Consider the following 12,351-nt stretch of genomic DNA (forward strand, 5'->3'; position numbering starts at 1 on the left):
CATACGTTTAAAAAAAAAATGGAAGATTACCTGCAGTGTACTCTGCCTTGGCAAATCGCGGTTTCTGGTCATTGATATCTTCCAGTTCAATCCGCACCTCCAGCAGGCTGGGGTCTCGAGCGGGGTCCAAGGCTTTGGCCCGCGAAGCCCTTTGACCCCTGGACGGACTCCAACTTTTGTTACTGGAGGCCTTGATGATAATGGAATAGACTGGGTTCTCCTCACGATCCAGTTCCCTGTACAACTTTAGCTCTCCGTCTAGACCCAATCCAAAGTTTCCATCGCTGTTTCCCCCTTCAGGAGGACATGGAAAGAAAGGCAGTGTGATTTGTGCGTCATTTAGCTTCAGACACAAGGGAAAGAGAGGGGCTGGATCACCTGCAATAAAGTAGTAAACAATGGCATTGGAGCCCTCATCAGCGTCCACAGCTCTGGTCACATTCCCCACCACAGTCCCCGGAGGGGAGTGCTCTGGCACAGAGAGCTTCTGGTAAGGCAAGCTGCCATGCTGAGGTGGACAACGCAAACATACAGAGCAGTACTCAACTGTGAGTATAACCACATTTAGACGAGGGACATTCCTTTTAAAGGGGAAGTCAACCCAAAAGATTGTCTTTACAAGAAAATGTTCTATGTAGCTCCACTAATGGAAACACTGCATTCTGATGAATATTGCGTTTATGGTATATGAGTTAAGCCAGCTTTTAATGAGTAAAAGCCACCCGTTTTCATCCATCTCACGGGGCGGCCATTTTGCCATTTGCTGTCGACGGAAAAAAACATCAGAGTTGCTCAGGGCTCAGATAATGACCAATCATGGCTCAGCTTCAGAAAACAGGTGAGCCGTAATTGGTCGATACCTGAGTCCTGAGCAACTGTGGTCATTTTCAGTCAACAGAAGTGACAAAATGGCCGCGCCCTAATATGGCTAAAAATGACCTGCTTAAAGCTAAAATCAACCCAAACACAATTTTTTCAAGAATATGTTCCCAGCAGGCCCACTAGTTGAAACGTAGCATTCCGATTAATGTTGCGTTTCTTGAATATGAGTTAATCAGAAAAATCCACACCTTTTTAGCCATCTTAGGGGTCAACCATTTTGTCACTTGTGTCGACTGAAAAGGTAACGACCAATCGCGACTCAGCTTCAGAAATCAGGTGAGCCGTGATTGGTCGTTACCTGAGCCCTGAGCAGCTGTAAAGGCATTTTCAGTCGAGAGAAGTGACTAAATGGCCGCCCCCTGAGATGTCTAAAAACGGGTGGATTTTGCTGCTTAACTCATATTCCACAAACGCAATATTAATCAGAATGCCGTGTTTCACCTAATGAGCTTGCATAGAACATATTTTTGAAAAAAATATGTTTGGCTTGAATTCCCTTTCAACTCGTATTCCCCAAATGCAATATCAATCAGAATGCCTTGTTTAGACTAGTGATGGTGTATAGAACATATTACTGCAAATATTTCTTTGGGGGGTTGAATTCCTCTTAAAGGGAAACACCAGCATTGCAATAACTATGGCTCCATACTCACTGGTGGTTTGAGAAAGACTGGCTCATTGTCATCGATATCCAACAGCGCCACCTGCAGAGGTTGTGTGGTTTCATAAGGCACTGGCTGGCCCATGTCACGGGCCACAATGATAAGCTGTAAGCAGAAGCAGTGGCGCACAGTTAAAAACCTTAACCTTAAGTGAAGAAGAACATTCTCACTCACACTGTGGAGAGACTGTCTCTCTCGATCCAGTTTGACTGTAGTTGTAATGACTCCCGATGTGGCATCAATGTGGAAGTTTTCCCAGTCTCTGTTGCCCGCTCCAGTCTGCAGGAAGCCATAGCGCACTTCTCCGTTGACGCCCTCATCTGAGTCAGTTGCATAGACTTCATACACCGGCAGGCCCGGAGGCTGCTCCTACGTGGATGCAAAACAGCAATAGTGAATGTTCAAAAATCTGTATGAAACAAGCCTAGAATAGGTGTCAGACAGTGTGAGAATATGAATGGCTTACTATTAGCGATAATACAACTATGCATAATCAGAGAGCTGTGAACTCATCCTTTCACCGTTGGAAACAAGCTGTAAACACTGACATACATTACCGCTGCTCAAATGTATTGTATGTGTAAGTGTGATTAAAGCGCTACACATATTTATATCCATAAACTGTATTTGGAGCATTTGTAATAATTTGCAGTAATGTTGGATTTCATATTGTCTGTAATTGTTGGAGGCAAAATCAGGGTCTCTGTAATTTGCTGCATAATTAGCATTATTATTTGTCACATGATTCATTGTGGAGCAAGGCAATATCTATTATGCATTAGGAATGCATTGAGATAGGCTGAACGCTATTAGGATGTTTGAGTTCCCTTGCATGAACACACATTTAAATTGCGCTCACAGCTTGGCCAACTGGGCAACAAAACAGGAAGTAAAGCTGCAAGCACTTGCTGTGATGATGATTCAGCTCTGAAAACACCTGATGACAGCTTTTGTGCATCAAAGTAAAACATAATATAAGTGACCAACTCTTACAGTGCAAATAACTTGCAGTGAGAAGACCAATTCAAGTAGTCCCCTAAAAAAAGCAAGATGAAGCATGTCATTGCATAGTTAGCATGACACTACCTCTGAGATATGGATGATGGTCCTATTGGCTGGTCTGACAAACACGGGCCGGTTGTCATTGACATCTATGACTGTGATGATGAGGTCCGCGGTTGCCCACAGTGGGGGGCGCCCCTGGTCCGTGGCCACCACAGTCAGGTTGAAGCGCTCAGACGACTGAAGCAGACGGCGAGAACGCACAAGTCCTGTGTTTGGATCCAGAGAGAAGGCATCTGTAAAGAGACAAGCAGTTTGGGTATGAATGATTCATTATAAGTGAATTACTTTCTTTCCAAACAGTATGCAACATCTCATTTCTATTTTCTTACATGACTGTATCTCTTGGGCCCTGTAAAAGGTACCGTTCAAAAAAACCTGATGTGCAATAACAGAGTACGAGTACTTTTTTTAAAATATGACATTCTACAGAGAGAAGAGTGATTACAATGTATACCATTACTGTGGATTGTATGTTGAAGAAAAGGAATTTTCAAATAAAATCTAAAGGAAAATAATCAAATGAAGGACAAAAGACTGAATGTAATTCTGACGAACCCGAATGGGCTCCCAGCAGGCTGTAGAGTACTGCCCCATTCTCGCCTTCATCCAGGTCAGAGGCCTTCACTGTGATCACTGATGTTCCACTGGGCTCGTTCTCAAACACGCTGGTGGTGAATACTCGCTCAGAGAAACGTGGCCGATAATCGTTGACGTCGAGAATTGTCACGAGGACCTAATGATCACCAATAAGCAGAGTGATTCATTCACAGAGCATTCTTGACACTCCTTATAGTTTATAGTTTCGGTTTGAGACAATGCCTCTGCCAATTAATTTCATATTTTTGTAAACCCTGTCATTTGGAAAATACCTTTTGTGCACTCTAAAAAGAGTTGGGTTCAAAATAACACAATTTGGGGTAAAAAATGGACCGATCCACAACTTGGGTCAATTTGACCCAACTTCCTTGGTTGTTTTTGAAGAAAACAACCCAAAAATGGGTAGTTATGTATAAAACCACCAAAATGGGCTGTTTTGTACAAAACAATGCAAGAAAGTGGGTCAAATTGGTCCATTTTTTACCCAAAATTGTGTTTTTTTTAACCCAACTGTTTTTAGAGTGTAGGATTAACAACTGAATACGTGTGTTGTGCCCATGTAGAACTGTGCCAAATCGACTGAGTATCCCCAAATTCTGCAACCAGTGGCTTTGCCACAGTATGGGACCGAACTCAATCCTCCAAGATGACTGCTCACATCCACAGGATGATGCCTATCAGGCTGCCTTCAGAATTTGTGGCTAAAAAGAAAAGATTGGCCTGCCAACAATCTAAGCTCAACTGGTCTGATCAGCTTTGGTGTGCCGTTTGTGCTAATGTGAAGGCCGTTGGTTCTTCCACACGCGTCCACATTCTCTGGATTTTGTATTTTATTAGAACACATTGTAAAACTGTTTCTTCCTAGTCACTGATGAGATATTTAAAGAACACCAACAATAATGGCAGAATAAGTTTGAGGCATCATTTAAAAGGGAACAAACAAGCTTTCCAACAGTAACGGTCGACCTGGTCTGTTAATATTGAAGTATATACCTGGACAGAGTTCTCTCGCCTGTTATTAGAGCTCCCGCCAGGGTTGTCTCGGGCAACAGCAGTTAGAGTGTAGTGGTCTTTTGTCTCTCGATCCAAGGGAGAGAGGATGTAGATTTCTCCCTACGACATACGCGGAAGGATGACTGGGCAAGAAACTGTCATTGGTTTCTGTTTTGTGTATATGTGACACACAAAATACGCATACAGTATTTTCTAATATTACATTCATTCAAAATGGATTGCATATTTGATCAAATATATAACTCAAACTCAATTCTGAAGACTGAGCCTGTCAAAGACTTCAGCAAGCATCAGGAAGATATCTAATAATGCCATTCAAGTAGTAGTAGATTGATGTTAACATATTAAAGCATACTTACAGTTGTTGGTTTGATGCCAAACTTGCCCTCCCCATCTACTAAGCTGTACTCAACAACAGCAAAAAGACCTGAATCGGCGTCTGTTGCACTGACACGAACTATGGTTGTGCCAAGGTTCACGTTTTCAAAAACAGGCTCCTATCGACAAAGATAAGTAGACTTCACAAATAAAACATCAACAGCATTGCATCTATTGTCATACTATAATATTTGTATATCTTTTGTTTGAATGAACAACCATGCTAGCCATGAAATTCATATTCAGTACCTGATATGATGGTTGTAGGAAAACTGGGTTGTTGTCATTCACGTCCACAATGCGTAGAAAAACAGGCAACTCTGCAATTCGAGGAGGACTTCCATGGTCACTTGCCCGAATAGTGAAATTAAGCCATTGCACTTGTTCAAAATCCACCGTCTGGTTGGCCACAATTTTACCTGAGATGTTTGCGAGAAACTGGCAGTTACAATCAACACGGGCTGGGTTTTGGTATAAAATTCTGCTACGGTTCTGATATTCAGAATTCAGGGATAGACAACTGTCACAGTTGGAGTGGTCCTCAACTAGCTTGGAAATAAAAATGTTGACTGCAGCTGAGCAGTTTTAAAGAGGAAGTCAACCCAAACATATTTTCTTCAAGAATACGTTCTATGCAAGCCCGCTAGTTGAAACAAGGCATTCTGATAAATAATAATAAATAAACATTTCGCCTTTGTGGAATAAGAGTTAATCCACCCGTTTTTGGCCATTTTGTCACTTCTGTCGACTGAAAATGACATCACAACTAATCAGGGCTCAGGTAACGACCAATCACGGCTGACCTGTTTTCTGAAGCTGAGCCGTGATTGGTCGTTACCTGAGCCCTGAGCAGTTGTGATGTCATTTTCAGTCGACAGAAGTGACAAAATGGCCACCCCTTGATATGGCTAAAAAGGGGTGGATTTTGCTGCTTAACTCATACCCCACAAACGCAATATTAATCAGAATGCCGTGTTTCAACTAGTGGACCTGCTGGGAACATTTTCTTGAAAAAAATGTGTTTCGTTGATTTCCCTTTAAGTTGTAAAACAGTGTTCTGAAATCAAGAGCTACTGTTCTTTCATAGACAACATGCACAATATTTATGTCAATACTTATAATAAGAATTATAATCACCATTCAGAGAATTATTAGTGTAAGTGTCCCCAAATACCTTGCACCTGATGCTGAATACAGTGTTAGTCTAAAGAATATTATTGTATAACAAACAATCTTTATTTCATACCACAAGAGTGGGTGATGATGTTCACTATCAGAGTATAAATGCCTGTTTGAGTGTGGTAGTAATACCAGTGGAGGGATCCTCCAGTCTGACATAGCCTCCTCGCGGTAAGTGGAGCAGCTGATAGATGATCTGGCCATTGGGGCCTTTATCCGGGTCCACAGCTGACACAGAGAGCAGCGTTGTGCCTGGCTGCGCTCCCTCCAAAATCTTTTCTGTGAAATTGGTCACTCCGAAGGGACGGAAACGAGGAGCGTTGTCATTTACATCCAACACGTTGATGGTTAGTCTTGCTAAGATGATGGAAATGAACATGAAATGAATTACTCCAAGGATATTCTTTTTGGACTACAATCTTGGCTCCAAATTGAAACTGGCCTTACCGTTTGGGACACTGCCGGACTTGTCAATAACCTCGCTGGCGTTGTCATGGACAGACACGATAATCTCGAAAGTAGCTACCTGTTCTCTGTTGAGTGGGTTGCGTACAAACACCGCACCTAAAATTTCATCGAAACACATTCAATTTCTTACAAAAATTGCATTCATGTATTCAACGAATCAACCCAATCACATACCAATGATATTAAACAGACTGACCAGTGTGCAAATCAATGCCAAAGGATTCCTGCAGGCCATCTACAGGGTTGTTCCCATCATCTTTAGCTTCCACTGAGATGATATAATACTCCAGTCGGGGATGCAGGTCGGGGTCCTCAGCTGTCAACGTGGCGACCACCACCCCAGCCGGCGTGGACTCATTGACATTAATCATGGTGAGAGGCTCTATAAAACGCGGCCGTGAATCATTAACATCATCGAGGATGACCATTAGCGTGGCCGTGCCAGACATTGGTGGTGTGCCACGGTCAGTTGCCATGACAACCAGGCGGTAGGACCCACGCTCCTCCCTGTCCAGGGTGGTGTTGCCGACTAGAACGGCACCGGAGAGAGCGTCAACCACAAAGCGGTCCTGAGCACCGCTTACCAAGCGGTAGGTGAGCCAGCCGTTCGAGCCGGAGTCAGCGTCGATGGCCGACAGCTGGGTCACCACCACACCTGGAGGAGACATGGAAAACGTGAACAATATAATTCCTCCCTGTCCCATTCGTTGGCTCACTACCCAATATGCACGCACCAGTGGGGCTATTCTCGGGAAGTCGAACACTGAAAGTGGAAGGGCTGAAAACAGGTGGATTGTCATTCTGGTCCAGGATTGTCACTGTGAGCGGAGCACTGTTGTTTAATCCCCCAATGTCTTCCCCAACTAGGATCAACTCTATCCGAGGCTCCTGAAATGCTTCGCGGTCCAACTTGGCACCCGGTTGCACACGAATCACTCCTACAAGAAGCGACCAAGTGTAAAACATATGCAGAGGCATCTTTTGTGCTGGGTTACTCATACTTACCACTGTTAGCATCCACTGTAAAAAGGTCCACCCTAGCTCCCAACAGGCGATACTTCACGACAGCATTGAGTCCAATATCTTTATCTACAGCCAGAATGGGCCCGTTCAACACTGTTACAGTACTGTCTGAGGGAAGACAGATAGCAACGTTTGAACATTTTGTTTCAGGGAGTTGGCAATTTACCACTCAACACCTCAATAATTTTGATTTGAAAGGGCTCTTGAAGAAAGTGTCAGCTTAGTATAATTAATATGGTAATGGTCAATAAATAAATGTTGCTTCTACTTATAATCAAACTTGTAACACTTTATCTTTTCAATGATCCAAATAATCAAATCCGAGGCTCAGATGAAGTAATTTGGTTGACTAATAAATCCACAATGTAGGAAAATACATTCTGCAGTTCTTAAAGAGAATGTAAAGTTCAGACTTGTCTCCTTTTCATAACTTCACACAATCAACTAAAAAGCCAAGTATAAAAAACAGGAAGTGGTGCAGAGTTGTTGAACACTATTTTTTCAGCAAGAAGCACTCAGTTAAGTCACACAAACAGGCAAAACACGCACACACACACACACACACACACACACTCTCAAGCACACACAGGTGCTACCTGCTGCCGAGTTCTCTGTGATCTCAGCCCTGTAACTGTTTCTGGTAAAAACAGGTCTGTTGTCATTCTCATCCAGTATGGTTATGACGAGGAGGTCTGAATCCTGGTGGTGTGAGTAAAAAAGAGGAAATCCAGGAATCATGAAAGAAATCAGGGAATTGTGGCAATATGAATGGAGGGATTTAGTACAGTACGTTGAGTGTTACAACACTGTGCAAACATGCGGCGTGCTGACATACAGAACATGCATCGCAATGAGCGATTACCCTGCGAGCGATGCGGGGATTCTCTGGGTTATCTTTGACAGTGATGGTGAGTCTGTACTCAGCCACTCGCTCTCTGTCTAGTGGTCTGTTCACTTGCACCACACCTGACTGGGAGATACAGAAAGGAGGACATTTTCCCGTAAAGAAATGTGAAAGCTCAGCCTAACAACGCACATGCAAATGTTAAGATTCACTTCCCCTCTAATTGTCAAAGCACACATAAACAATAGTCAAACTTCTGCAAATCAACACTGTTAAATTTGTTGTATGAATTGTAAATTGAAAAGTGCCTGGTTGTGATGTAAAGGGATCACATAAACTGTGTCTCAAGTCAAGATAAGAGATTGCATTGGCAAAATCTAAAATTCCTCGAGTTTCTATCTGATTCACTCACTGTGTCATTGATGTAGAAGGCTCCATCCCGGTTGCCAGCAGTGATGTTATAGGAGAGCAACGCATTGCGCGTGCTATCCGCATCTCGAGCTCGGACTCGTGCCACAGATGTATGTACAGAGGCGCCCTCACTCACGCTGGTGTTGTAAGGCAAGTTTAGGAGGACGGGGTCGTTGTCGTTGATGTCTCGGACATGGACCCCCACTACAACCTAAGGAAAACACAAGTACAGAGGAACCTTTGAATGAAGGTAGCAAAATACAAACAACAAAACACTGATGTCAGCAAATCTCACAAGAGCATGTCATCATTTGTTAGAGTTAAGGTAGAGATTTGGTGGTTTACTTATTTTTACACCTAAGTTACAAGCAAGCAGTGATGGGAAATAATAAGGTTGTAGACGGACCGGCAAAATATGGTAAAGTGCCCATCTCCGGGAATAACAAAGTACAAATACTTTCCGTACTGATGTAGTTATTTTTTTTAGGTATCCGTACTTGAGTATTTCTTTTTCTGACGACTCTACTTTGATCCCTTCTACATTTGAAATCAGCTATCTGTACTTTCTACTGCTTCCTTTGTCAAAATGGGCTGGCTACTTTTTCACACTCTCGGATGATAACCCAACAAAAAAGAAACACATATAGAGACGTCACTAAGTTAGCAAAGTTACGGGGAACATGTTGTTTTGACAGTATGAAAGTTGCACCATTGATAGCTAGTTTTGAAACAACAACTTGCAACATGGAATTGGATTTTTTTTTTCTGAACACAAGCACAAATTTATGTGCAGTTTTTTGGGGGGGTCAAATCATGTATTGTATATATTTGATAGTACATTTTACTTTTTGTACATATGTACACTTCAGATGGTACTCTTTCACTTCTAAGTTGAATCAATTCTTACACTTTGGCATACGTAATTCGACCACCTAGGCAGGCAAGAATGTACTTCATAACAGCAAATCCCCTTGCCATTAAGCCTTTGTCATTTGTCATAAAAGTCAAGTTAGGCATCAATATTCCAGTAGTAAACTTTCTTTTACACAATAAATAAAGAAGTCTTTGGAGTTGGATAATTTGAACATGTACATTAGTTACACATGATTAAAATCTGGTAAACTGATGCATTTCTTTTTCTCAAAATTTCCTTTCTCCATGAAAAGTCTGCCAGTTTGGCAGATTTTAATCAGGGGCAACCAATGCACATGCTCAAATTAAGTGAATTCAAAGGACTTTGTTTTGTCAGTGCACTTTTTATATTTAAAAATGTGACTTCAAAAATTGCCAATATAGTGAATAAAGCTCATAGTGACAGTTTGATGCTCGAGCTGATTAATTCTGGTTCCATTCCCTTCGACGAGAAAAACTACAGTGTTCTAATTAGGAAAGAATCAGAGGTTGACCAGCACTTTTAGTGAAAAAAAACACTGTAGTGGAAATGTGATAGTATGCTTGTATCATATGCACCCACCGAGCTGTTGCGCGATGGTGTGCCCAGGTCTCGGGCTGTGACAGTGATGTTGTAAAAGGCAGTGGTCTCTCTATCCAACTCAACATCCTTCCTCACTCGAAGTTCCCCCTCCACAGGAGAAATCATGAACTCGTCTTGAAAAGCAAGACAGATGTTTGCTCAGTAATGCTGATAAATAACTGAGTAACATTGCCGTTGATAAACAAAGACAGCACATCAACACCCACTTTGATTATCTCCACCAGTGATGCTGTACTCCACTTTGCCATTCAGCCCTGAGTCTTCATCACTGGCTCTGAGTGTCCAGACCCGAGGACCTGGCTGGCCCTCAGTCACCTCAAAGGGGCCCTCATAGGCACTGGGGAAAGTGGGTGTCACGTCATTCACATCGAGCACGTTCACCAGCACCTATGGTAGAAATGAGAATTTAAAATGATCCCACTTCTTTATGATGTGCAATTTGTAGGGAAATCAAGAAGACAGACGTCTTTAATGCTCACCAGTGTATAAATACAATAAGACAATACAACACAAAAATATAATACAGTTCGGCCTTTACAAAGATAATAATTTTTGGTTTTGATTCAGAGTAGTGTCAATTTCATTGCACTGAATCACACTGAGGCAGGGGTGTTTATGTTTACAATAGATGCCCTTGCCATTGTCTAACGACACAACCACTACATCCATCCATTATCTATACCGCTTGTCCTCACAAGGGTCGCGGGCGTGCTGGAGCCTATCCCAGCTGTCTTCGGGCAGTAGGCGGGGGACACCATGAATAGGTTGCAATCGCAGGGCACACAGAGACAAACAAACATCCGCACTCACAATCACACCTAGGGGCAATTTAGAGAGTCCAATCAACTTACCATGCATGTTTTTGGAATGTGGGAGGAAACCGGAGTTCCCGGAGAAAACCCACGCAGGCATAGGGAGAACATGCAAACTCCACACAGGGAGGCCGGAGCCGGGATCGAACCCACGACCTCTGAACTGTGTGGCGGACGTGCTAACCAGTCGGCCACCGTGCCGCCCACAACTAATACAGAGTATCAAGATCTTTGTAAAGGCAGAATTTTAACAGAAATCTTGTGATCTTATGCTTTGCAGGTGTGTCTTCTTTATATTGTCTTTAAGTCTGCTGAGTGCATATGTTATGAAATTCTAAAACAGGGTGCAAAGAGTTGAGGTTCTAGTACATGCTTAAACTGTGAGGAAAAACGATGAAGAGTATCATTACTGTTGTGCTAGATGTCAAACGATGAGCAGGATTTGGACTTTGATCTGTCGCTGTGACCACCAGAGCATAGTGTCCATTACTGATCTCAAAGTCAAGCTCCTTCACAGCTGTAATCCTCCCCTAAAAACACAAAATCAGTACATGGAAGTTTTTTACCCACAAGTTGATATTTTAATTAAACTGGCCAACAATTTTTTTACAATTTAAAAAAAAAATCAGAGATCTAAGTAAACTTTTCTATAATTTTTTTGCGCTGATTCCAAGTGTACCTTTGTTTTTTCTCTAACACATCAGGTTTTCATAATGAATGATAACAATAATATGATATGTAAAATTGTAATATATTTTGAAATGTTTAAGAAATAAGGGGTAGGTTCAGCAACAGGTAGAACTGTTTTCTGAAACAGCATAACTATCAATTACAACGCATGGTAAGATCCGTATTGCGCAAGCTTATAGGTCAAACTTAAAAACAAAAATGAAATGATGATGAAAATATGTCATACAACAGATGTGCCAGAAGAAAAGTAAAGATTTTTTTTTAAGTCAGTGTCAAAAATACATTTAGGGACACACACACAGCCATCTCAGATTAAAATGTGCTATTTTGCAGTGTTATCATTGTATAAGATCACCGTAATGCTGTTGATATGAAAAGTTTGGACCACGTTGCCATGAGTAATGGCATATCGTAAAGTTCCATTCAGATCCTCATCCGGGTCAATGGCTGTTACTATAGCGATGGTGGCGCCCACTGTGTCAGGGCCCTCGCTCAGCACGGTGACATACTCCTCCTCTGGAAATTCTGGGGCGTTGTCATTTTCATCCACAATGCGAACGTTGATTGTGGTGGAGGTCTGCGTGAGAAAGAAAAAAAAAAACAGCACAGCTGTGTTACAGATGTGAGACATTGTCCCGAGTTATTATTATTAATCCTATGCAAATGATTATGTGCTTGACCAATTTGACCAAGCTGCATTTTCCAATTGATTGTAATAGGAAATTATTGATGATATTGCTGATTAATAAAATGTGATTTATAATATCAGACTGCAAATATGAAACATATTCTATTTCCAATATAACACACACAAGCAAATACGCTTTGATG

The 12,351-nt window shown here is 42.0% G+C and overlaps 1 protein-coding gene across 2 annotated transcripts in view; it reads right to left on the reverse strand.

Moving 5' to 3' along the window:
• Positions 1-12,351, reverse strand: part of cdh23 (cadherin-related 23) — a 183,499-nt gene that overhangs the window by 7,985 nt on the left and 163,163 nt on the right. For both annotated transcript variants that reach the window (XM_086044818.1, XM_086044817.1), the window contains 21 exons: positions 11,876-12,097; positions 11,241-11,360; positions 10,225-10,405; positions 9,998-10,131; positions 8,525-8,734; positions 8,131-8,238; positions 7,865-7,967; positions 7,251-7,376; positions 6,980-7,183; positions 6,442-6,900; positions 6,225-6,341; positions 5,910-6,134; positions 4,848-5,017; positions 4,580-4,717; positions 4,200-4,319; positions 3,165-3,342; positions 2,631-2,842; positions 1,719-1,913; positions 1,536-1,649; positions 379-508; positions 31-294 (listed from right to left, as the gene is read on the reverse strand). In XM_086044818.1, coding sequence (XP_085900944.1) covers positions 31-294; positions 379-508; positions 1,536-1,649; positions 1,719-1,913; positions 2,631-2,842; positions 3,165-3,342; positions 4,200-4,319; positions 4,580-4,717; positions 4,848-5,017; positions 5,910-6,134; positions 6,225-6,341; positions 6,442-6,900; positions 6,980-7,183; positions 7,251-7,376; positions 7,865-7,967; positions 8,131-8,238; positions 8,525-8,734; positions 9,998-10,131; positions 10,225-10,405; positions 11,241-11,360; positions 11,876-12,097 — 3,730 coding nt within the window. The remainder of the gene's footprint in view (positions 1-30; positions 295-378; positions 509-1,535; positions 1,650-1,718; positions 1,914-2,630; positions 2,843-3,164; positions 3,343-4,199; positions 4,320-4,579; positions 4,718-4,847; positions 5,018-5,909; positions 6,135-6,224; positions 6,342-6,441; positions 6,901-6,979; positions 7,184-7,250; positions 7,377-7,864; positions 7,968-8,130; positions 8,239-8,524; positions 8,735-9,997; positions 10,132-10,224; positions 10,406-11,240; positions 11,361-11,875; positions 12,098-12,351) is intronic.

The sequence above is a fragment of the Filicampus tigris genome, chromosome 11, assembly GCF_054856515.1.
Source record: "Filicampus tigris isolate MCC_2025a chromosome 11, RoL_Ftig_1.0, whole genome shotgun sequence".
Taxonomy (NCBI): Eukaryota; Metazoa; Chordata; class Actinopteri; order Syngnathiformes; family Syngnathidae; genus Filicampus; species Filicampus tigris.